General features: G+C 48.1%; 1 protein-coding gene across 1 annotated transcript in view; it reads right to left on the bottom strand.

Moving 5' to 3' along the window:
• Positions 1-27225, bottom strand: part of LOC138638929 (zinc finger protein 271-like) — a 203522-nt gene that overhangs the window by 127126 nt on the left and 49171 nt on the right. Inside the window, exons 3-5 of the mRNA XM_069728683.1 lie at positions 21171-21344; positions 20904-21095; positions 20640-20804 (exon numbers count right to left, since the gene is read on the bottom strand). Of these exons, the coding sequence (XP_069584784.1) occupies positions 20640-20804; positions 20904-21095; positions 21171-21344 (531 nt within the window). The remainder of the gene's footprint in view (positions 1-20639; positions 20805-20903; positions 21096-21170; positions 21345-27225) is intronic.

The following is a 27225-nucleotide window of genomic DNA, read 5'->3' as shown; positions in this document are numbered from 1 at the left end:
ACCCAGAATCCTCCAGTGTATACTGTATAATCTCCCAGCAGTCTCCTCTCATCACCCAGAATCCTCCAGTGTATACTGTATAATCTCCCAGCAGTCTCCTCTCATCACCCAGAATCCTCCAGTGTATACTGTATAATCTCCCAGCAGTCTCCTCTCATCACCCAGAATCCTCCACTATATACTGTATAATCTCCCAGCAGTCTCCCCTCATCACCCAGAATCCTCCAGTGTACACTGTATAATCTCCCAGCAGTCTCCCCTCATCACCCAGAATCCTCCAGTATATACTGTATAATCTCCCAGCAGTCTCCCCTCATCACCCAGAATCCTCCAGTGTATACTGTATAATCTCCCAGCAGTCTCCTCTCATCACCCAGAATCCTCCAGTGTATACTGTATAATCTCCCAGCAGTCTCCTCCCATCACCCAGAATCCTCCAGTGTACACTGTATAATCTCCCAGCAGTCTCCTCTCATCACCCAGAATCCTCCAGTGTATACTGTATAATCTCCCAGCAGTCTCCTCTCATCACCGACAATCCTCCAGTGTACACTGTATAATCTCCCAGCAGTCTCCTCTCATCACCCAGAATCCTCCAGTGTAATCTCCCAGCAGTCTCCTCTCCTCACCCAGAATCCTCCAGTGTATACTGTATAATCTCCCAGCAGTCTCCTCTCATCACCCAGAATCCTCCAGTGTAATCTCCCAGCAGTCTCCTCTCATCACCCAGAATCCTCCAGTGTACACCGTATAATCTCCCAGCAGTCTCCTCTCATCACCGAGAATCCTCCAGTGTATACTGTATAATCTCCCAGCAGTCTCCTCTCATCACCCAGAATCCTCCAGTGTATACTGTATAATCTCCCAGCAGTCTCCTCATCACCCAGAATCCTCCAGTGTATACTGTATAATCTCCCAGCAGTCTCCTCATCACCTAGAATCCTCCAGTGTATACTGTATAATCTCCCAGCAGTCTCCTCTCCTCACCCAGAATCCTCCAGTGTCATCTCCCAGCAGTCTCCTCTCATCACCCAGAATCCTCCAGTGTACACCGTATAATCTCCCAGCAGTCTCCTCTCATCACCTAGAATCCTCCAGTGTACACTGTATAATCTCCCAGCAGTCTCCTCTCATCACCCAGAATCCTCCAGTGTACACTGTATAATCTCCCAGCAGTCTCCTCATCACCTAGAATCCTCCAGTGTACACTGTATAATCTCCCAGCAGTCTCCTCTCCTCACCCAAAATCCTCCAGTGTATACTGTATAATCTCCCAGCAGTCTCCTCCCATCACCCAGAATCCTCCAGTGTATACTGTATAATCTCCCAGCAGTCTCCTCTCATCACCCAGAATCCTCCAGTGTACACTGTATAATCTCCCAGCAGTCTCCTCTCATCACCCAGAATCCTCCAGTATATACTGTATAATCTCCCAGCAGTCTCCTCTCATCACCCAGAATCCTCCAGTGTATACTGTATAATCTCCCAGCAGTCTCCTCTCTTCACCCAGAATCCTCCAGTATACACTGTATAATCTCCCAGCAGTCTCCTCTCATCACCCAGAATCCTCCAGTGTATACTGTATAATCTCACAGCAGTCTCCTCTCATCACCCAGAATCCTCCAGTGTATACTGTATAATCTCCCAGCAGTCTCCTCTCATCACCCAGAATCCTCCAGAGTATACTGTATAATCTCCCAGCAGTCTCCTCTCATCACCCAGAATCCTCCAGTGTATACTGTATAATCTCCCAGCAGTCTCCTCTCATCACCCAGAATCCTCCAGGGTATACTGTATAATCTCCCAGCAGTCTCCTCTCATCACCCAGAATCCTCCAGTGTACACTGTATAATCTCCCAGCAGTCTCCTCTCATCACCCAGAATCCTCCAGTGTAATCTCCCAGCAGTCTCCTCTCATCACCCAGAATCCTCCAGTGTACACCGTATAATCTCCCAGCAGTCTCCTCTCATCACCCAGAATCCTCCAGTGTACACTGTATAATCTCCCAGCAGTCTCCTCTCATCACCCAGAATCCTCCAGTGTATACTGTATAATCTCCCAGCAGTCTCCTCATCACCTAGAATCCTCCAGTGTACACTGTATAATCTCCCAGCAGTCTCCTCCCATCACCCAGAATCCTCCAGTGTATACTGTATAATCTCCCAGCAGTCTCCTCTCATCACCCAGAATCCTCCAGTGTACACTGTATAATCTCCCAGCAGTCTCCTCTCATCACCCAGAATCCTCCAGTATATACTGTATAATCTCCCAGCAGTCTCCTCTCATCACCCAGAATCCTCCAGTGTATACTGTATAATCTCCCAGCAGTCTCCTCTCATCACCCAGAATCCTCCAGTGTATACTGTATAATCTCCCAGCAGTCTCCTCTCATCACCCAGAATCCTCCAGTGTATACTGTATAATCTCCCAGCAGTCTACTCTCATCACCCAGAATCCTCCAGTGTATACTGTATAATCTCCCAGCAGTCTCCTCCCATCACCCAGAATCCTCCAGTGTATACTGTATAATCTCCCAGCAGTCTCCTCTCATCACCCAGAATCCTCCAGTGTACACTGTATAATCTCCCAGCAGTCTCCTCTCATCACCGAGAATCCTCCAGTGTATACTGTATAATCTCCCAGCAGTCTCCTCCCATCACCCAGAATCCTCCAGTGTATACTGTATAATCTCCCAGCAGTCTCCTCTCATCACCCAGAATCCTCCAGTGTATACTGTATAATCTCCCAGCAGTCTCCTCTCATCACCCAGAATCCTCCAGTGTACACTGTATAATCTCCCAGCAGTCTCCTCCCATCACCCAGAATCCTCCAGTGTATACTGTATAATCTCCCAGCAGTCTCCTCTCATCACCCAGAATCCTCCAGTGTATACTGTATAATCTCCCAGCAGTCTCCTCTCATCACCCAGAATCCTCCAGTGTACACTGTATAATCTCCCAGCAGTCTCCTCTCATCACCCAGAATCCTCCAGTGTATACTGTATAATCTCCCAGCAGTCTCCTCTCATCACCCAGAATCCTCCAGCGTATACTGTATAATCTCCCCGCAGTCTCCTCTCATCACCCAGAATCCTCCAGTGTACACTGTATAATCTCCCAGCAGTCTCCTCTCATCACCCAGAATCCTCCAGTGTACACTGTATAATCTCCCAGCAGTCTCCTCTCATCACCCAGAATCCTCCAGTGTATACTGTATAATCTCCCAGCAGTCTCCTCTCCTCACCCAGAATCCTGCAGTGTATACTGTATAATCTCCCAGCAGTCTCCTTTCATCACCCAGAATCCTCCAGTGTACACTGTATAATCTCCCAGCAGTCTCCTTTCATCACCCAGAATCCTCCAGTGTATACTGTATAATCTCCCAGCAGTCTCCTTTCATCACCCAGAATCCTGCAGTGTATACTGTATAATCTCCCAGCAGTCTCCTTTCATCACCCAGAATCCTCCAGTGTACACTGTATAATCTCCCAGCAGTCTCCTTTCATCACCCAGAATCCTCCAGTGTATACTGTATAATCTCCCAGCAGTCTCCTTTCATCACCCAGAATCCTCCAGTGTACACTGTATAATCTCCCAGCAGTCTCCTCTCATCACCCAGAATCCTCCAGTGTACACTGTATAATCTCCCAGCTGTCTCCTCATCACCCAGAATCCTCCAGTGTATACTGTATAATCTCCCAGCAGTCTCCTCTCATCACCCAGAATCCTCCAGTGTACACTGTATAATCTCCCAGCAGTCTCCTCTCATCACCCAGAATCCTCCAGTGTACACTGTATAATCTCCCAGCAGTCTCCTCGTCACCCAGAATCCTCCAGTGTATACTGTATAATCTCCCAGCAGTCTCCTCTCCTCATCACCCAGAATCCTCCAGTGTATACTGTATAATCTCCCAGCAGTCTCCTCTCATCACCCAGAATCCTCCAGAGTATACTGTATAATCTCCCAGCAGTCTCCTCATCACCCAGAATCCTCCAGTGTATACTGTATAATCTCCCAGCAGTCTCCTCTCATCACCCAGAATCCTCCAGTGTATACTGTATAATCTCCCAGCAGTCTCCTCTCATCACCCAGAATCCTCCAGGGTATACTGTATAATCTCCCAGCAGTCTCCTCTCATCACCCAGAATCCTCCAGTGTACACTGTATAATCTCCCCGCAGTCTCCTCTGATCACCCAGAATCCTCCAGTGTGCACTGTATAATCTCCCAGCAGTCTCCTCTCATCACCCAGAATCCTCCAGTGTGCACTGTACAATCTCCCAGCAGTCTCCTCTCATTACCCAGAATCCTCCAGTGTACACTGTATAATCTCCCAGCAGTCTCCTCATCACCCAGCATCCTCCAGTGTATACTGTATTATCTCCCAGCAGTCTCCTCTCACCACCCAGAATCCTCCAGTGTATACTGTATAATCTCCCAGCAGTCTCCTCTCCTCACCCAGAATCCTCCAGTGTACACTGTATAATCTCCCAGCAGTCTCCTCTCCTCACCCAGAATCCTCCAGTGTATACTGTATAATCTCCCAGCAGTCTCCTCATCACCCAGAATCCTCCAGTGTATACTGTATAATCTCCCAGCAGTCTCCTCTCACCACCCAGAATCCTCCAGTGTATACTGTATAATCTCCCAGCAGTCTCCTCCCATCACCCAGAATCCTCCAGTGTATACTGTATAATCTCCCAGCTGTCTCCTCTCCTCACCCAGAATCCTCCAGTGTATACTGTATAATCTCCCAGCAGTCTCCTCATCACCCAGAATCCTCCAGTGTATACTGTATAATCTCCCAGCAGTCTCCTCCCATCACCCAGAATCCTCCAGTTTATACTGTATAATCTCCCAGCAGTCTCCTCATCACCCAGAATCCTCCAGTGTATACTGTATAATCTCCCAGCAGTCTCCTCTCCTCACCCAGAATCCTCCAGTGTATACTGTATAATCTCCCAGCAGTCTCCTCTCATCACCCAGAATCCTCCAGTGTAATCTCCCAGCAGTCTCCTCTCATCACCTAGAATCCTCCAGTGTACACTGTATAATCTCCCAGCAGTCTCCTCCCATCACCCAGAATCCTCCAGTGTATACTGTATAATCTGCCAGCAGTCTCCTCCCATCACCCAGAATCCTCCAGTGGTGTATACTGTATAATCTCCCAGCAGTCTCCTCTCATCACCCAGAATCCTCCAGTGTATACTGTATAATCTCCCAGCAGTCTCCTCTCCTCATCACCCAGAATCCTCCAGTGTATACTGTATAATCTCCCAGCAGTCTCCTCTCATCACCCAGAATCCTGCAGGGTATACTGTATAATCTCCCAGCAGTCTCCTCCCATCACCCAGAATCCTTCAGTGTACACTGTATAATCTCCCAGCAGTCTCCTCTCATCACCCAGAATCCTCCAGTGTATACTGTATAATCTTCCAGCAGTCTACTCTCATCACCCAGAATCCTCCAGTGTATACTGTATAATCTCCCAGCAGTCTCCTCCCATCACCCAGAATCCTCCAGTGTATACTGTATAATCTCCCAGCAGTCTCCTCTCATCACCCAGAATCCTCCAGTGTATACTGTATAATCTCCCAGAGTCTCCTCACATCACCCAGAATCCTCCAGTGTATACTGTATAATCTCCCAGCAGTCTCCTCTCACCACCCAGAATCCTCCAGAGTATACTGTATAATCTCCCAGCAGTCTCCTCTCATCACCCAGAATCCTCCAGTGTGCACTGTATAATCTCCCAGCAGTCTCTTCTCATCACCCAGAATCCTCCAGTGTATACTGTATAATCTCCCAGCAGTCTCCTCTCATCACCCAGAATCCTCCAGTGTATACTGTATAATCTCCCAGCAGTCTCCTCTCATCACCCAGAATCCTCCAGTGTGCACTGTATAATCTCCCAGCAGTCTCCTCTCATCACCCAGAATCCTCCAGTGTACACTGTATAATCTCCCAGCAGTCTCCTCTCTTCACCCAGAATCCTCCAGTGTATACTGTATAATCTCCCAGCAGTCTCCTCTCATCACCCAGAATCCTCCAGTGTATACTGTATAATCTCCCAGCAGTCTCCTCTCATCACCCAGAATCCTCCAGTGTACACTGTACAATCTCCCAGCAGTCTCCTCATCACCCAGAATCCTCCAGTGTATACTGTATAATCTCCCAGCAGTCTCCTCTCATCACCCAGAATCCTCCAGTGTATACTGTATAATCTCCCAGCTGTCTCCTCTCCTCACCCAGAATCCTCCAGTGTATACTGTACAATCTCCCAGCAGTCTCCTCATCACCCAGAATCCTCCAGTGTACACTGTATAATCTCCCAGCAGTCTCCTCTGATCACCCAGAATCCTCCAGTGTATACTGTATAATCTCCCAGCAGTCTCCTCTCATCACCCAGAATCCTCCAGTGTATACTGTATAATCTCCCAGCAGTCTCCTCTCACCACCCAGAATCCTCCAGTGTACACTGTATAATCTCCCAGCAGTCTCCTCTCCTCACCCAGAATCCTCCAGTGTATACTGTACAATCTCCCAGCAGTCTCCTCTCATCACCCAGAATCCTCCAGTGTATACTGTATAATCTCCCAGCTGTCTCCTCTCCTCACCCAGAATCCTCCAGTGTATACTGTACAATCTCCCAGCAGTCTCCTCATCACCCAGAATCCTCCAGTGTACACTGTATAATCTCCCAGCAGTCTCCTCTGATCACCCAGAATCCTCCAGTGTATACTGTATAATCTCCCAGCAGTCTCCTCTCATCACCCAGAATCCTCCAGTGTATACTGTATAATCTCCCAGCAGTCTCCTCTGATCACCCAGAATCCTCCAGTGTATACTGTATAATCTCCCAGCAGTCTCCTCTCATCACCCAGAATCCTCCAGTGTACACTGTATAATCTCCCAGCAGTCTCCTCTGATCACCCAGAATCCTCCAGTGTATACTGTATAATCTCCCAGCAGTCTCCTCTCATCACCCAGAATCCTCCAATGTACACTGTATAATCTCCCAGCAGTCTCCTCTGATCACCCAGAATCCTCCAGTGTATACTGTGTAATCTCCCAGCAGTCTCCTCTGATCACCCAGAATCCTCCAGTGTATACTGTATAATCTCCCAGCAGTCTCCTCTGATCACCCAGAATCCTCCAGTGTATACTGTATAATCTCCCAGCAGTCTCCTCATCACCCAGAATCCTCCAGTGTATACTGTATAATCTCCCAGCAGTCTCCTCTCATCACCCAGAATCCTCCAGTGTACTCTGTATAATCTCCCAGCAGTCTCCTCTCATCACCCAGAATCCTCCAGTGTACACTGTATAATCTCCCAGCAGTCTCCTCTCATCACCCAGAATCCTCCAGTGTATACTGTATAATCTCCCAGCAGTCTCCTCATCACCCAGAATCCTCCAGTGTACACTGTATAATCTCCCAGCAGTCTCCTCTGATCACCCAGAATCCTCCAGTGTATACTGTATAATCTCCCAGCAGTCTCCTCTCATCACCCAGAATCCTCCAGTGTATACTGTATAATCTCCAAGCAGTCTCCTTTCATCACCCAGAATCCTCCAGTGTATACTGTATAATCTCCCAGCAGTCTCCTCTGATCACCCAGAATCCTCCAGTATATACTGTATAATCTCCCAGCAGTCTCCTCTCATCACCCAGAATCCTCCAGTGTACACTGTATAATCTCCCAGCAGTCTCCTCTGATCACCCAGAATCCTCCAGTGTATACTGTATAATCTCCCAGCAGTCTCCTCTCATCACCCAGAATCCTCCAGTGTATACTGTATAATCTCCCAGCAGTCTCCTCTCATCACCCAGAATCCTCTAGTGTATACTGTATAATCTCCCAGCAGTCTCCTGTCATCACCCAAAATCCTCCAGTGTATACTGTATAATCTCCCAGCAGTCTCCTCATCACCCAGAATCCTCCAGTGTACACTGTATAATCTCCCAGCAGTCTCCTCTCCGCTCATCACCCAGAATTCTCCAGTGTATACTGTATAATCTCCCAGCAGTCTCCTCTCATCACCCAGAATCCTCCAGTGTATACTGTATAATCTCCCAGCAGTCTCCTCACATCACCCAGAATCCTCCAGTGTGCACTGTATAATCTCCCAGCAGTCTCCTCTCATCACCCAGAATCCTCCAGTGTATACTGTATAATCTCCCAGAGTCTCCTCACATCACCCAGAATCCTCCAGTGTATACTGTATAATCTCCCAGCAGTCTCCTCTCACCACCCAGAATCCTCCAGAGTATACTGTATAATCTCCCAGCAGTCTCCTCTCATTACCCAGAATCCTCCAGTGTATACTGTATAATCTCCCAGCAGTCTCCTCTCATCACCCAGAATCCTCCAGTGTATACTGTATAATCTCCCAGCAGTCTCCTCTCATCACCCAGAATCCTCCAGAGTATACTGTATAATCTCCCAGCAGTCTCCTCTCATCACCCAGAATCCTCCAGTGTATACTGTATAATCTCCCAGCAGTCTCCTCACATCACCCAGAATCCTCCAGTGTATACTGTATAATCTCCCAGCAGTCTCCTCTCACCACCCAGAATCCTCCAGAGTATACTGTATAATCTCCCAGCAGTCTCCTCTCATTACCCAGAATCCTCCAGTGTATACTGTATAATCTCCCAGCAGTCTCCTCTCACCACCCAGAATCCTCCAGTGTATACTGTATAATCTCCCAGCAGTCTCCTCATCACCCAGAATCCTCCAGTGTATACTGTATAATCTCCCAGCAGTCTCCTCTCATCACCCAGAATCCTCCAGTGTACACTGTATAATCTCCCAGCAGTCTCCTCTCATCACCCAGAATCCTCCAGTGTACACTGTATAATCTCCCAGCAGTCTCCTCTCATCACCCGGAATCCTCCAGTGTATACTGTATAATCTCCCAGCAGTCTCCTGTCATCACCCAGAATCCTCCAGTGTATACTGTATAATCTCCCAGCAGTCTCCTCTCATCACCCAGAATCCTCCAGTGTACACTGTATAATCTCCCAGCAGTCTCCTCTCATCACCCAGAATCCTCCAGTGTACACTGTACAATCTCCCAGCAGTCTCCTCATCACCCAGAATCCTCCAGTGTATACTGTATAATCTCCCAGCAGTCTCCTCTGATCACCCAGAATCCTCCAGTGTGCACTGTATAATCTCCCAGCAGTCTCCTCTCATCACCCAGAATCCTCCAGTGTATACTGTATTATCTCCCAGCAGTCTCCTCTCCTCACCCAGAATCCTCCAGTGTACACTGTATAATCTCCCAGCAGTCTCCTCTCATCACCCAGAATCCTCCAGTGTATACTGTATAATCTCCCAGCAGTCTCCTCTGATCACCCAGAATCCTCCAGTGTATACTGTATAATCTCCCAGCAGTCTCCTCTCATCACCCAGAATCCTCCAGTGTACACTGTATAATCTCCCAGCAGTCTCCTCTGATCACCCAGAATCCTCCAGTGTATACTGTATAATCTCCCAGCAGTCTCCTCTCATCACCCAGAATCCTCCAATGTACACTGTGTAATCTCCCAGCAGTCTCCTCTGATCACCCAGAATCCTCCAGTGTATACTGTGTAATCTCCCAGCAGTCTCCTCTGATCACCCAGAATCCTCCAGTGTATACTGTATAATCTCCCAGCAGTCTCCTCTGATCACCCAGAATCCTCCAGTGTATACTGTATAATCTCCCAGCAGTCTCCTCATCACCCAGAATCCTCCAGTGTATACTGTATAATCTCCCAGCAGTCTCCTCTCATCACCCAGAATCCTCCAGTGTACTCTGTATAATCTCCCAGCAGTCTCCTCTCATCACCCAGAATCCTCCAGTGTACACTGTATAATCTCCCAGCAGTCTCCTCTCATCACCCAGAATCCTCCAGTGTATACTGTATAATCTCCCAGCAGTCTCCTCATCACCCAGAATCCTCCAGTGTACACTGTATAATCTCCCAGCAGTCTCCTCTGATCACCCAGAATCCTCCAGTGTATACTGTATAATCTCCCAGCAGTCTCCTCTCATCACCCAGAATCCTCCAGTGTATACTGTATAATCTCCAAGCAGTCTCCTTTCATCACCCAGAATCCTCCAGTGTATACTGTATAATCTCCCAGCAGTCTCCTCTGATCACCCAGAATCCTCCAGTATATACTGTATAATCTCCCAGCAGTCTCCTCTCATCACCCAGAATCCTCCAGTGTACACTGTATAATCTCCCAGCAGTCTCCTCTGATCACCCAGAATCCTCCAGTGTATACTGTATAATCTCCCAGCAGTCTCCTCTCATCACCCAGAATCCTCCAGTGTATACTGTATAATCTCCCAGCAGTCTCCTCTCATCACCCAGAATCCTCTAGTGTATACTGTATAATCTCCCAGCAGTCTCCTGTCATCACCCAAAATCCTCCAGTGTATACTGTATAATCTCCCAGCAGTCTCCTCATCACCCAGAATCCTCCAGTGTACACTGTATAATCTCCCAGCAGTCTCCTCTCCGCTCATCACCCAGAATTCTCCAGTGTATACTGTATAATCTCCCAGCAGTCTCCTCTCATCACCCAGAATCCTCCAGTGTATACTGTATAATCTCCCAGCAGTCTCCTCACATCACCCAGAATCCTCCAGTGTGCACTGTATAATCTCCCAGCAGTCTCCTCTCATCACCCAGAATCCTCCAGTGTATACTGTATAATCTCCCAGAGTCTCCTCACATCACCCAGAATCCTCCAGTGTATACTGTATAATCTCCCAGCAGTCTCCTCTCACCACCCAGAATCCTCCAGAGTATACTGTATAATCTCCCAGCAGTCTCCTCTCATTACCCAGAATCCTCCAGTGTATACTGTATAATCTCCCAGCAGTCTCCTCTCATCACCCAGAATCCTCCAGTGTATACTGTATAATCTCCCAGCAGTCTCCTCTCATCACCCAGAATCCTCCAGAGTATACTGTATAATCTCCCAGCAGTCTCCTCTCATCACCCAGAATCCTCCAGTGTATACTGTATAATCTCCCAGCAGTCTCCTCACATCACCCAGAATCCTCCAGTGTATACTGTATAATCTCCCAGCAGTCTCCTCTCACCACCCAGAATCCTCCAGAGTATACTGTATAATCTCCCAGCAGTCTCCTCTCATTACCCAGAATCCTCCAGTGTATACTGTATAATCTCCCAGCAGTCTCCTCTCACCACCCAGAATCCTCCAGTGTATACTGTATAATCTCCCAGCAGTCTCCTCATCACCCAGAATCCTCCAGTGTATACTGTATAATCTCCCAGCAGTCTCCTCTCATCACCCAGAATCCTCCAGTGTACACTGTATAATCTCCCAGCAGTCTCCTCTCATCACCCAGAATCCTCCAGTGTACACTGTATAATCTCCCAGCAGTCTCCTCTCATCACCCGGAATCCTCCAGTGTATACTGTATAATCTCCCAGCAGTCTCCTCTCATCACCCAGAATCCTCCAGTGTATACTGTATAATCTCCCAGCAGTCTCCTCTCATCACCCAGAATCCTCCAGTGTACACTGTATAATCTCCCAGCAGTCTCCTCTCATCACCCAGAATCCTCCAGTGTACACTGTACAATCTCCCAGCAGTCTCCTCATCACCCAGAATCCTCCAGTGTATACTGTATAATCTCCCAGCAGTCTCCTCTGATCACCCAGAATCCTCCAGTGTGCACTGTATAATCTCCCAGCAGTCTCCTCTCATCACCCAGAATCCTCCAGTGTATACTGTATTATCTCCCAGCAGTCTCCTCTCCTCACCCAGAATCCTCCAGTGTACACTGTATAATCTCCCAGCAGTCTCCTCTCACCACCCAGAATCCTCCAGTGTATACTGTATTATCTCCCAGCAGTCTCCTCTCCTCACCCAGAATCCTCCAGTGTACACTGTATAATCTCCCAGCAGTCTCCTCTCCTCACCCAGAATCCTCCAGTGTATACTGTATAATCTCCCAGCAGTCTCCTCATCACCCAGAATCCTCCAGTGTATACTGTATTATCTCCCAGCAGTCTCCTCTCACCACCCAGAATCCTCCAGTATACACTGTATAATCTCCCAGCAGTCTCCTCATCACCCAGAATCCTCCAGTGTATACTGTATTATCTCCCAGCAGTCTCCTCTCACCACCCAGAATCCTCCAGTGTACACTGTATAATCTCCCAGCAGTCTCCTCATCACCCAGAATCCTCCAGTGTATACTGTATAATCTCCCAGCAGTCTCCTCTCCTCACCCAGAATCCTCCAGTGTATACTGTATAATCTCCCAGCAGTCTCCTCTCATCACCCAGAATCCTCCAGTGTATACTGTATAATCTCCCAGCAGTCTCCTCTCATCACCCAGAATCCTCCAGTGTACACTGTATAATCTCCCAGCAGTCTCCTCTCATCACCCAGAATCCTCCAGTGTACACTGTACAATCTCCCAGCAGTCTCCTCATCACCCAGAATCCTCCAGTGTATACTGTATAATCTCCCAGCAGTCTCCTCATCACCCAGAATTCTCCAGTGTATACTGTATAATCTCCCAGCAGTCTCCTCTCATCACCCAGAATCCTCCAGTGTATACTGTATAATCTCCCAGCAGTCTCCTCATCACCCAGAATTCTCCAGTGTAAACTGTATAATCTCCCAGCAGTCTCCTCTCATCACCCAGAATCCTCCAGTGTATACTGTATAATCTCCCAGCAGTCTCCTCTCATCACCCAGAATCCTCCAGTGTACACTGTACAATCTCCCAGCAGTCTCCTCATCACCCAGAATCCTCCAGTGTATACTGTATAATCTCCCAGCAGTCTCCTCATCACCCAGAATCCTCCAGTGTATACTGTATAATCTCCCAGCAGTCTCCTCATCACCCAGAATCCTCCAGTGTACACTGTATAATCTCCCAGCAGTCTCCTCTCATCACCCAGAATCCTCCAGTGTATACTGTATAATCTCCCAGCAGTCTCCTCTCATCACCCAGAATCCTCCAGTGTACACTGTATAATCTCCCCGCAGTCTCCTCTCATCACCCAGAATCCTCCAGTGTGCACTGTATAATCTCCCAGCAGTCTCCTCTCATCACCCAGAATCCTCCAGTGTACACTGTACAATCTCCCAGCAGTCTCCTCTCATTACCCAGAATCCTCCAGTGTACACTGTATAATCTCCCAGCAGTCTCCTCTCATCACCCAGAATCCTCCAGTGTATACTGTATTATCTCCCAGCAGTCTCCTCTCACCACCCAGAATCCTCCAGTGTATACTGTATAATCTCCCAGCAGTCTCCTCTCATCACCCAGAATCCTCCAGTGTGCACTGTATAATCTCCCAGCAGTCTCCTCTCATCACCCAGAATCCTCCAGTGTACACTGTACAATCTCCCAGCAGTCTCCTCTCATTACCCAGAATCCTCCAGTGTACACTGTATAATCTCCCAGCAGTCTCCTCATCACCCAGAATCCTCCAGTGTATACTGTATTATCTCCCAGCAGTCTCCTCTCACCACCCAGAATCCTCCAGTGTATACTGTATTATCTCCCAGCAGTCTCCTCTCCTCACCCAGAATCCTCCAGTGTACACTGTATAATCTCCCAGCAGTCTCCTCTCCTCACTCAGAATCCTCCAGTGTACACTGTAGAATCTCCCAGCAGTCTCCTCTCATCACCCAGAATCCTCCAGTGTACACTGTATAATCTCCCAGCAGTCTCCTCTCCTCACTCAGAATCCTCCAGTGTACACTGTATAATCTCCCAGCAGTCTCCTCATCACCCAGAATCCTCCAGTGTATACTGTATTATCTCCCAGCAGTCTCCTCTCACCACCCAGAATCCTCCAGTGTACACTGTATAATCTCCCAGCAGTCTCCTCCCATCACCCAGAATCCTCCAGTGTATACTGTATAATCTCCCAGCAGTCTCCTCTGATCACCCAGAATCCTCCAGTGTATACTGTATAATCTCCCAGCAGTCTCCTCTCATCACCCAGAATCCTCCAGTGTATACTGTATAATCTCCCAGCAGTCTCCTCTGATCACCCAGAATCCTCCAGTGTATACTGTATAATCTCCCAGCAGTCTCCTCTCATCACCCAGAATCCTCCAGTGTATACTGTATAATCTCCCAGCAGTCTCCTCTCATCACCCAGAATCCTCCAGTGTATACTGTATAATCTCCCAGCAGTCTCCTCTCATCACCCAGAATCCTCCAGTGTGCACTGTATAATCTCCCAGCAGTCTCCTCTCATCACCCAGAATCCTCCAGTGTATACTGTATAATCTCCCCGCAGTCTCCTCTGATCACCCAGAATCCTCCAGTGTATACTGTAAAATCTCCCAGCAGTCTCCTCTCATCACCCAGAATCCTCCAGTGTATACTGTAAAATCTCCCAGCAGTCTCCTCTCATCACCCAGAATCCTCCAGTGTATACTGTATAATCTCCCAGCAGTCTCCTCTCATCACCCAGAATCCTCCAGTGTATACTGTATAATCTCCCCGCAGTCTCCTCTGATCACCCAGAATCCTCCAGTATATACTGTAAAATCTCCCAGCAGTCTCCTCTCATCACCCAGAATCCTCCAGTGTATACTGTAAAATCTCCCAGCAGTCTCCTCTCATCACCCAGAATCCTCCAGTGTATACTGTAAAATCTCCCAGCAGTCTCCTCTCATCACCCAGAATCCTCCAGTGTATACTGTAAAATCTCCCAGCAGTCTCCTCTCATCACCCAGAATCCTCCAGTGTACACTGTACAATCTCCCAGCAGTCTCCTCATCACCCAGAATCCTCCAGTGTATACTGTATAATCTCCCAGCAGTCTCCTCTCATCACCCAGAATCCTCCAGTGTACACTGTACAATCTCCCAGCAGTCTCCTCATCACCCAGAATCCTCCAGTGTATACTGTATAATCTCCCAGCAGTCTCCTCTCATCACCCAGAATCCTCCAGTGTACACTGTACAATCTCCCAGCAGTCTCCTCATCACCCAGAATCCTCCAGTGTATACTGTATTATCTCCCAGCAGTCTCCTCTCACCACCCAGAATCCTCCAGTGTACACTGTATAATCTCCCAGCAATCTCCTCTCCTCACCCAGAATCCTCCAGTGTATACTGTATAATCTCCCAGCAGTCTCCTCATCACCCAGAATCCTCCAGTGTATACTGTATAATCTCCCAGCAGTCTCCTCTCCTCACCCAGAATCCTCCAGTGTACACTGTATAATCTCCCAGCAGTCTCCTCTGATCACCCAGAATCCTCCAGTGTATACTGTATAATCTCCCAGCAGTCTCCTCTCATCACCCAGAATCCTCCAGTGTATACTGTATAATCTCCCAGCAGTCTCCTCTCATCACCCAGAATCCTCCAGTGTACACTGTATAATCTCCCAGCAGTCTCCTCTCATCACCCAGAATCCTCCAGTGTACACTGTATAATCTCCCAGCAGTCTCCTCTCATCACCCAGAATCCTCCAGTGTATACTGTATAATCTCCCAGCAGTCTCCTCTGATCACCCAGAATCCTCCAGTGTATACTGTATAATCTCCCAGCAGTCTCCTCTCATCACCCAGAATCCTCCAGTGTACACTGTATAATCTCCCCGCAGTCTCCTCTGATCACCCAGAATCCTCCAGTGTGCACTGTATAATCTCCCAGCAGTCTCCTCTCATCACCCAGAATCCTCCAGTGTATACTGTAAAATCTCCCAGCAGTCTCCTCTCATCACCCAGAATCCTCCAGTGTACACTGTACAATCTCCCAGCAGTCTCCTCATCACCCAGAATCCTCCAGTGTATACTGTATAATCTCCCAGCAGTCTCCTCTCATCACCCAGAATCCTCCAGTGTATACTGTATAATCTCCCAGCAGTCTCCTCTCATCACCCAGAATCCTCCAGTGTGCACTGTATAATCTCCCAGCAGTCTCCTCTCATCACCCAGAATCCTCCAGTGTATACTGTAAAATCTCCCAGCAGTCTCCTCTCATCACCCAGAATCCTCCAGTGTACACTGTACAATCTCCCAGCAGTCTCCTCATCACCCAGAATCCTCCAGTGTATACTGTAAAATCTCCCAGCAGTCTCCTCTCATCACCCAGAATCCTCCAGTGTACACTGTACAATCTCCCAGCAGTCTCCTCATCACCCAGAATCCTCCAGTGTATACTGTAAAATCTCCCAGCAGTCTCCTCTCATCACCCAGAATCCTCCAGTGTACACTGTACAATCTCCCAGCAGTCTCCTCATCACCCAGAATCCTCCAGTGTATACTGTATAATCTCCCAGCAGTCTCCTCTCATCACCCAGAATCCTCCAGTGTATACTGTATAATCTCCCAGCAGTCTCCTCATCACCCAGAATCCTCCAGTGTATACTGTATAATCTCCCAGCAGTCTCCTCTCCTCACCCAGAATCCTCCAGTGTATACTGTATAATCTCCCAGCAGTCTCCTCATCACCCAGAATCCTCCAGTGTACACTGTATAATCTCCCAGCAGTCTCCTCTGATCACCCAGAATCCTCCAGTGTATACTGTATAATCTCCCAGCAGTCTCCTCTGATCACCCAGAATCCTCTAGTGTATACTGTATAATCTCCCAGCAGTCTCCTCTCATCACCCAGAATCCTCCAGTGTATACTGTATAATCTCCCAGCAGTCTCCTCTCATCACCCAGAATCCTCCAGTGTACACTGTATAATCTCCCAGCAGTCTCCTCTCATCACCCAGAATCCTCCAGTGTATACTGTATAATCTCCCAGCAGTCTCCTTTCATCACCCAGAATCCTCCAGTGTACACTGTATAATCTCCCAGCAGTCTCCTCTCATCACCCAGAATCCTCCAGTGTATACTGTATAATCTCCCAGCAGTCTCCTCATCACCCAGAATCCTCCAGTGTATACTGTATAATCTCCCAGCAGTCTCCTCCCATCACCCAGAAACCTCCAGTGTACACTGTATAATCTCCCAGCAGTCTCCTCTCATCACCCAGAATCCTCCAGTGTATACTGTATAATCTCCCAGCAGTCTCCTCTCATCACCCAGAATCCTCCAGTGTACACTGTATAATCTCCCAGCAGTCTCCTCTCATCACCCAGAATCCTCCAGTGTATACTGTATAATCTCCCAGCAGTCTCCTCCCATCACCCAGAATCCTCCAGTGTATACTGTATAATCTCCCAGCAGTCTCCTCTCATCACCCAGAATCCTCCAGTGTACACTGTATAATCTCCCAGCAGTCTCCTCTCATCACCCAGAATCATCCAGTGTACACTGTATAATCTCCCAGCAGTCTCCTCTCATCACCCAGAATCCTCCAGTGTACACTGTATAATCTCCCAGCAGTCTCCTCTCATCACCCAGAATCCTCCAGTGTACACTGTATAATCTCCCAGCAGTCTCCTCTCACCACCCAGAATCCTCCAGTGTATACTGTATAATCTCCCAGCAGTCTCCTCTCATCACCCAGAATCCTCCAGTGTATACTGTATAATCTCCCAGAAGTCTCCTCTCATCACCCAGAATCCTCCAGTGTATACTGTATAATCTCCCAGCAGTCTCCTCTCATCACCCAGAATCCTCCAGTGTATACTGTATAATCTCCCAGAAGTCTCCTCTCATCACCCAGAATCCTCCACTATATACTGTATAATCTCCCAGCAGTCTCCTCTCATCACCCAGAATCCTCCAGTGTATACTGTATAATCTCCCAGCAGTCTCCTCTCATCACCCAGAATCCTCCAGTGTATACTGTATAATCTCCCAGCAGTCTCCTCTCATCACCCAGAATCCTCCACTATATACTGTATAATCTCCCAGCAGTCTCCTCTCATCACCCAGAATCCTTCAGTGTATACTGTATAATCTCCCAGCAGTCTCCTCATCACCCAGAATCCTCCAGTGTATACTGTATAATCTCCCAGCAGTCTCCTCCCATCACCCAGAATCCTCCAGTGTATACTGTATAATCTCCCAGCAGTCTCCTCTCCTCACCCAAAATCCTCCAGTGTATACTGTATAATCTCCCAGCAGTCTCCTCTCATCACCCAGAATCCTCCAGTGTATACTGTATAATCTCCCAGCAGTCTCCTCTCATCACCCAGAATCCTCCAGTGTATACTGTATAATCTCCCAGCAGTCTCCTCTCATCACCCAGAATCCTCCAGTGTATACTGTATAATCTCCCAGCAGTCTCCTCTCATCACCCAGAATCCTCCAGAGTATACTGTATAATCTCCCAGCAGTCTCCTCTCATCACCCAGAATCCTCCAGTGCATACTGTATAATCTCCCAGCAGTCTCCTCTCATCACCCAGAATCCTCCAGGGTACACTGTATAATCTCCCAGCAGTCTCCTCTCATCACCCAGAATCCTCCAGTGTATACTGTATAATCTCCCAGCAGTCTCCTCTCATCACCCAGAATCCTCCAGTGTATACTGTATAATCTCCCAGCAGTCTCCTCTCATCACCCAGAATCCTCCAGTGTATACTGTATAATCTCCCAGCAGTCTCCTCATCACCCAGAATCCTCCAGTGTACACTGTATAATCTCCCAGCAGTCTCCTCTCATCACCCAGAATCCTCCAGGGTATACTGTATAATCTCCCAGCAGTCTCCTCCCATCACCCAGAATCCTCCAGTGTATACTGTATAATCTCCCAGCAGTCTCCTCATCACCCAGAATCCTCCAGTGTACACTGTATAATCTCCCAGCAGTCTCCTCTCATCACCCAGAATCCTCCAGTGTATACTGTATAATCTCCCAGCAGTCTCCTCTCATCACCCAGAATCCTCCAGTGTACACTGTATATTCTCCCAGCAGTCTCCTCTCATCACCCAGAATCCTCCAGTGTATACTGTATAATCTCCCAGCAGTCTCCGCTCATCACCCAGAATCCTCCAGTGTATACTGTATAATCTCCCAGCAGTCTCCTCTCATCACCCAGAATCCTCCAGTGTATACTGTATAATCTCCCAGCAGTCTCCTCTCATTACCCAGAATCCTCCAGTGTATACTGTATAATCTCCCCGCAGTCTCCTCTCATCCCCCAGAATCCTCCAGTGTATACTGTATAATCTCCCAGCAGTCTCCTCTCATCACCCAGAATCCTCCAGTGTATACTGTATAATCTCCCAGCAGTCTCCTCCCATCACCCAGAATCCTCCAGTGTATACTGTATAATCTCCCAGCAGTCTCCTCTCATCACCCAGAATCCTCCAGAGTATACTGTATAATCTCCCAGCAGTCTCCTCTCATCACCCAGAATCCTCCAGTGTATACTGTATAATCTCCCAGCAGTCTCCTCTCATCACCCAGAATCCTCCAGGGTATACTGTATAATCTCCCAGCAGTCTCCTCCCATCACCCAGAATCCTCCAGTGTATACTGTATAATCTCCCAGCAGTCTCCTCTCATCACCCAGAATCCTCCAGTGTATACTGTATTATCTCCCAGCAGTCTCCTCCCATCACCCAGAATCCTCCAGTGTATACTGTATAATCTCCCAGCAGTCTCCTCTCATCACCCAGAATCCTCCAGAGTATACTGTATAATCTCCCAGCAGTCTCCTCTCATCACCCAGAATCCTCCAGTGTATACTGTATAATCTCCCAGCAGTCTCCTCTCATCACCCAGAATCCTCCAGGGTATACTGTATAATCTCCCAGCAGTCTCCTCCCATCACCCAGAATCCTCCAGTGTATACTGTATAATCTCCCAGCAGTCTCCTCTCATCACCCAGAATCCTCCAGTGTATACTGTATAATCTCCCAGCAGTCTCCTCTCATCACCCAGAATCCTCCAGTGTACACTGTATAATCTCCCAGCAGTCTACTCTCATCACCCAGAATCCTCCAGTGTACACTGTATAATCTCCCAGCAGTCTCCACCCATCACCCAGAATCCTCCAGTGTAATCTCCCAGCAGTCTCCTCATCACCCAGAATCCTCCAGTGTACACTGTATAATCTCCCAGCAGTCTCCTCTCATCACCCAGAATCCTCCAGTGTACACTGTATAATCTCCCAGCAGTCTCCTCCCATCACCCAGAATCCTCCAGTGTATACTGTATAATCTCCCCGCAGTCTCCTCTCATCACCCAGAATCCTCCAGTGTACACTGTATAATCTCCCAGCAGTCACCTCTCCCCTCATCACCCAGAATCCTCCAGTGTATACTGTATAATCTCCCAGCAGTCACCTCTCATCACCCAGAATCCCCCAGTGTAATCTCCCAGCAGTCTCCTCTCATCACCCAGAATCCCCCAGTGTAATCTCCCAGCAGTCTCCTCTCATCACCCAGAATCCTCCAGTGTATACTGTATAATCTCCCAGCAGTCTCCTCTCATCACCCAGAATCCTCCAGTGTATACTGTATAATCTCCCAGCAGTCTCCTCTCATCACCCAGAATCCTCCAGTGTATACTGTATAATCTCCCAGCAGTCTCCTCTCATCACCCAGAATCCCCCAGTATAATCTCCCAGCAGTCTCCTCTCATCACCCAGAATCCTCCAGTGTAATCTCCCAGCAGTCTCCTCTCATCACCCAGAATCCCCCAGTATAATCTCCCAGCAGTCTCCTCTCCGCTCATCACCCAGAATCCCCCAGTGTAATCTCCCAGCAGTCACCTCTCCGGTCAGCAGCTCAGTGATCTTGTTGGCCAGTTCTAGGACCTTCTTCTCAGGTGTCGGGGAGTGCAGGGGTTCTGTGATGGGGCTCTGGATCTTGCTCCGTCCTCCGGTCATACAGGGGGTCACACGGTCACCGGACGTCTTCTTCACCACCGTGTGCTCCTGTGTACAGTGACAGACGCCGATCACCACAGATTCTATCCATCTTTTCAGTCCTGTTATATTAGTAGAGATCAGAGTGATCTCATGGGAGACTCTCACCTTTCCCTTTAACAAGTCGATTATCTCCAGGGCGAGGAGTAATATTCTTGTAGTCATGTCGCTTTTGTCCTGGTCGTTCCTCGTTGGGTCATTTTTCATCCTGACGTCCTGGTACTGATCCTTCTGTCCTTCCATGTACTCCCACTCCTCCATGGAGAAATAGACAGCGGCATCCTGACACCTGACAGGAACCTGACAAACATACCAATATTACCCAGAATCCTCCCGTGTATGACTGTAGAATTTCCCAGCATTCCCAGCAGTCACCTCTCCAGTCAGCAGCTCTGTGATCTCGGTGGTGAGATCTAGGATCTTCTCAGCCATCGGGGAGTGTGGGGCTTCTGTGATGGGGCTCTCACTCCTGCTCCCTCTTCCGGATACATGGAGATGGATGATGGGAGTCACACAGTCACCTGATGTCTTCTTCTCTATGGTGCAATCCTGTATAAGGAGAGATGATGAACAATAAGATAGAAGAATAATAGGAGGACCTGCCCATCTTCTCACCTGGAGAACTCATGTGGCTCTCACTGCCAGTTTCTGCTGGTTTACGCCTTATTGTTTGGGAGGTTTGAGGCCCTTGGAGAATGAAATATGGATTTTTGTGTTACCGTAAAATCCTTTTCTCCGAGACGCTCATTGGGGGACACCGGACTGTGGGGTGTATGCTACTGCTGCCAGGAGGCTGATACGAAGTAAACATAACAAAAGTTAGCTCCTCCTCCGCCGTATACACCCTGACACTGGCCGCAGGAGAATCCAGTTTGGTGCAAAAAAAGCCAGTAGGAAAACAACAAAAAATAAATCAGCTTTAACACAGGCGCAAAATTTCCAGAAACAAAAAACACCAAATAATAAAGAAGAAGCCATCAGAGTAATAGGGTGGGTGCTGTGCCCCCCAATGAGTGTCTCGGAGAAAAGGATTTTACCGTGAGTAACACAAAAATCCATATTTCTCCTTCGTCTCATTGGGGGACACAGGACTGTGGGACGTCCTAAAGCAGTCCCTGGGTGGGAAACCAACTCCTCGGCATAATCCCCAAGCACCTATTGCAGTGTTTCTCAACTCCAGTCCTCAAGACCCCACAACAGGTCACGTTTTCAGGATTTACATAGTATTGCACAGGTGATAATTTCATCACCTGTTCAAGCATTAATTCCATCGCCTATGCAATACTAAGGAGTTGAGAAACCCTGACCTATTGCCGATAGATGTGCTACTGCTACTTGGAGAATTATATAGAGAAAAAAACGGAGTATATGTCCATAAAAGTATCAAGTTTATTAAATATACATAGACAATAATCAAATATCAAACAACACAAAAAGTAATACACTAAGGTATTGTGGGTAGCAGAGATAGCTATGGTAGCACAGATAAAAAACAACAATTAGACTGAGGGGGAAGGGGTCAGGGTGTATCAGATCTAAAGTCTAATTGTTGCACTATGCACTTTATAAAAATATAAATTGGCATCAGTTTTTCTCCACGTTGTTTTTTATCTGTGCTACCATAGCTATCTCTGCTACTCACAATACCTTTGTGTATTACTTTTTGTGTTGTTTGATATTTGATTATTGTCTATGTATATTTAATAAACTTGATACTTTTATGGACATACAGGTCCTTCTCAAAAAATTAGCATATAGTGTTAAATTTCATTATTTACCATAATGTAATGATTACAATTAAACTTTCATATATTATAGATTCATTATCCACCAACTGAAATTTGTCAGGTCTTTTATTGTTTTAATACTGATGATTTTGGCATACAACTCCTGATAACCCAAAAAACCTGTCTCAATAAATTAGCATATTTCACCCATCCAATCAAATAAAAGTGTTTTTTAATAACAAACAAAAAAACCAACAAATAATAATGTTCAGTTATGCACTCAATACTTGGTGGGGAATCCTTTGGCAGAAATGACTGCTTCAATGCGGCGTGGCATGGAGGCAATCAGCCTGTGACACTGCTGAGATGTTATGGAGGCCCAGGATGCTTCAATAGCGGCCTTAAGCTCATCCAGAGTGTTGGGTCTTGCGTCTCTCAACTTTCTCTTCACAATATCCCACAGATTCTCTATGGGGTTCAGGTCAGGAGAGTTGGCAGGCCAATTGAGCACAGTAATACCATGGTCAGTAAACCATTTACCAGTGGTTTTGGCACTGTGAGCAGGTGCCAGGTCGTTCTGAAAAATGAAATCTTCATCTCCATAAAGCATTTCAGCCGATGGAAGCATGAAGTGCTCCAAAATCTCCTGATAGCTAGCTGCATTGACCCTGCCCTTGATGAAACACAGTGGACCAACACCAGCAGCTGACATGGCACCCCACACCATCACTGACTGTGGGTACTTGACACTGGACTTCAGGCATTTTGGCATTTCCTTCTCCCCAGTCTTCCCCCAGACTCTGGCACCTTGATTTCCGAATGACATGCAAAATTTGCTTTCATCAGAAAAAAGTACTTGGGACCACTTAGCAACAGTCCAGTGCTGCTTCTCTGTAGCCCAGGTCAGGCGCCTCTGCCGCTGTTTATGGTTCAAAAGTGGCTTTACCTGGGGAATGCGGCACCTGTAGCCCATTTCCTGCACACGCCTGTGCACGGTGGCTCTGGATGTTTCCACACCAGACTCAGTCCACTGCTTCCTCAGGTTCCCCAAGGTCTGGAATCGCTCCTTCTCCACAATCTTCCTCAGGGTCCGGTCTCCTCTTCTCGTTGTACAGCGTTTTCTGCCACATTGTTTCCTTCCAACGGACTTACCATTGAGGTGCCTTGATACAGCACTCTGGGAACAGCCTATTTGTTGAGAAATTTCTTTCTGGGTCTTACCCTCTTGCTTGAGGGTGTCAATGATGGCCTTCTTGACATCTGTCAGGTCGCTAGTCTTACCCATGATGGGGGTTTTGAGTAATGAACCAGGCAGGGAGTTTACAAAAGCCTCAGGTATCTTTTGCATGTGTTTAGAGTTAATTAGTTGATTCAGAAGATTAGGGTAATAGGTCGTTTAGAGAACCTTTTCTTGATATGCTAATTTATTGAGACAGGTTTTTTGGGTTATCAGGAGTTGTATGCCAAAATCATCAGTATTTAAACAATAAAAGACCTGACAAATTTCAGTTGGTGGATAATGAATCTATAATATATGAAAGTTTAATTGTAATCATTACATTATGGTAAATAATGAAATTTAACACTATATGCTAATTTTTTGAGAAGGACCTGTATACTCCGTTTTTTTTCTCTATATAATGTATATAATGCAGTATTGGGAGTGTCCTATATGCAATCATGAGTGATGCTTCTCTGTAGTGGGCTCCCTTATTGTGGCTGTGAGCATGGTGGAGAGGTCTCGTATTATTTGTTTCAGTTTGGGCTTGTTATAATATGCTACCTGGAGAATCCTCCTACCAAGACTTGCATCCGCCGAGGCCCGAGTATACTTTCCTGCGACTCTCGGGGAGGACGAACAGTGTGTCTGTCTGCTGAAAGGATACAGTCCGAGACCCATATCTCCTGAGAGCTCTCACTAGATCTAGTGTATGGAGAGCCCTTTCTAGACGGTGCGTTGGCGCCAGACAAAACGAAGGCAAGACAATGTCCTCGTTCATGTGGAACGAGGAAACAACCTTTGGCAAAAAAAAGGGGGTGCTGGCCTGAGCACCACCTTATCCTGATGAAAACGCAAAAACGGAGCCTAACAGGATAGTGCCGCCAGCTCTGAGACCCGCCTGATGGATGTTATGGCCACTAGAAATACTACCTTCCAGGAAAGGTATGTCAAGGAAATGTCCTGAAGAGGCTCGAATGGAAATTCCTGCAGGACCCCTAGGACCAGCTTAAGGTTCCAAGCGTCCAAGGGGGCCTTGTAAGGCGGTACCATGTGAGCAACGCCTTGTATGAAGGTCTTCACCTGTAAATTGGTAGCGATCCTGTACTGAAAAAGGACAGACAAGGCAGATATCTGTCTTTTGAGGGTACTTGGTGCTAAACCGGAATCCACAACGGCTTGGAGGAATGCTAAAATGTTGGGGATAGAGAAACAAAGCGGGGAATAACCGCGCTCTCTGCACCATGCGAAGAAGACCTTCCAGGTGTGATGGTAGATATGTGCTGAGGTGGGCTTCCGGGCACTATTAGTAGCGGCCACCTTGTGGGAGAACGCTGCCTGGGTTAGAATCCAAGATTCCACGGCCAGGCTGCTAAACACAGCGCCCCTGAGCTCTGGTGGTAGATCGGGCCCTGGGAGAGAAGGTCCAAGTGCTCTGGCAGCCGCGAGGGAGTCTCGGTGAGAAGCTGTACTAGATCTGCGCACCAAGACCGCCGAGGCCAATCTGGAGCGACCAGAATTGCTGGGACCCGCTCTACCTTGATCTTTTTGATGACTCTTGGGAGCAGTGGTAGCGGAGGAAACAGGTAAGGGAGGTGAAACTGGTTCCGAGGTAGGACTAACGCATCTACGGCGATTGCCTGTGGATCCCGGTATCGGGCGACAAACCTGGGTGCCTCTGGTGTTTACCCTGGAGGCCATCAGGTCCACGTCCGGGGTCCGCCAGCGTTGGCAAATCTGTTGAAAATCATCGGGGTGAAACGACCACTCCCCGGACGCCAGACCCTGACGGCTGAGGAAATCCGCTGGCCAATTCTCCTCGCCTGGAATGTCCACTGCCGAGATCACAGAGTGGAACTTCTCGGCCCAGCAGAGGATCTGTTTTACCTTGTGCATGGCTGCCCTGCTGCGGGAACCCCCTTGATGATCTATGTATGCCACGGCCGTGGCATCGTCCGACTGGATCCGGATGGGGCGTCTTGCCAGGCCGAATAGCCAGAATCTCTAGAAGGTTGATCGGGAGGGCTGACTCCCGTGAACACCAGCGTCCCTGGGCTGTATGTTGGCAAAACACCGCTCCCCATCCAAGGAGATGGTCATCGGTCGTGAGCACCAGCCATTGGACTGGGGGAAAAAGTTTCCCCTGTTGAAGGGAGGAACTCTTTGTCCACCATGTAAGCGCCTGTGTGACCTGAGTGGACAGACGGCACCGGAGATTCAGAGAGAGAATAGGTTCCTGTCCCAAGAGGGCACGCTGTAGGGGACGAAGATGGAGTTGCGCAAACAGAACTCCCTCTATCGCTGCCACCATCCTTCCCAAGACTCTCATGCAAAAATGGATGGTATGAGGGACCGGCTGGCGAAGCACCCGCACTTCCTGCCGAAGTGCTAGGACCTTGTCCCGAGGGTGTATTGGAAGCCCTCGGGAAGTGTCGAAGATCATCCCTAGAAAGGTGATCCTCTGAGATGGCACAGGAGACGACTTTCTTAAATTCAACAGCCATCGCAGGCGAGCAAGAGTATCTAGCGAGATGCAAACACTTTCCCCGCAGGCCCGAAAAGATGGACCCCTGACCAGGAGGTCGTCTAAATATGGTGAGATGACTATACCCCGGGAATGCAGGATGGACACCACGGCTGCCATGACCTTTGTGAACACCCTAGGGATGGAGGCCAGCCCTAAAGGCAAGGCTGTGAACTGGAAATGCAGGTTGCTGATGGCAAAACGAAGAAACCTCTGATGAAGGGGAATATGGGAATGTGAAGATATGCGTCTTGGATATCTATGGACTCCAAATATTCTCCCTTTTTCATGGCAGTAATGACCGAGCGGAGAGATTCCATTCGGATACACGAATGCTGAAAAACTTGTTCAGAAGCTTCAGGTCCAGAATGGACCTTACCGCTCCGTCCTTTTTGGGGACTATGAACAGGTTGGAATAGAAACCTTGAAACTTCTCGTCCTCCGGAATGGGGATGATAACTCCGCTGAGTCGAAGAGACTCGATAGCCTTGAATAAGGCCCGTGCCCGGAATTCTAAAGTGGGAAGACGAGACAGATTTCGAGTCAATTTTTTTTCTATCTTGTGCCCTGAGGACACCAGCTCTCTTACCCATCTGTCGTGATGAAGGCGAGCCAGACTTGGCGAAACCAGAGTAGGCGGCCGCCCACCTTGCTGGCGACGACACGAGACTGCCTCCAGTCATTTGGATGAGAATCTGGAGGACCTAGGTCCTCTAGATCTTGGCTGGTGCGACCGCATTCTGCCCAACGGGTTGGTTCTGTATGAGATGTGACGATCCCTGTTCTGATTAGGCCAACCTGAACTGACGGGATCGGTTTCTGCGGTCCACCCCGGGTTTTGAAAGGATCAAAATCGTGCCTGAAAACATTGGTGAATTGGCTGCTGAATACTTTGCTGCGGGAGGAAGTTGCTCTTCACCCCTGTGGCGTCAGAAATGAGTTGATCTAATGTTTCGCCTT

Source organism: Ranitomeya imitator, chromosome 5 (genome assembly GCF_032444005.1).
Source record: "Ranitomeya imitator isolate aRanImi1 chromosome 5, aRanImi1.pri, whole genome shotgun sequence".
NCBI classification, from domain to species: Eukaryota; Metazoa; Chordata; class Amphibia; order Anura; family Dendrobatidae; genus Ranitomeya; species Ranitomeya imitator.
This window is presented reverse-complemented; position numbering and strand designations above follow the sequence as displayed.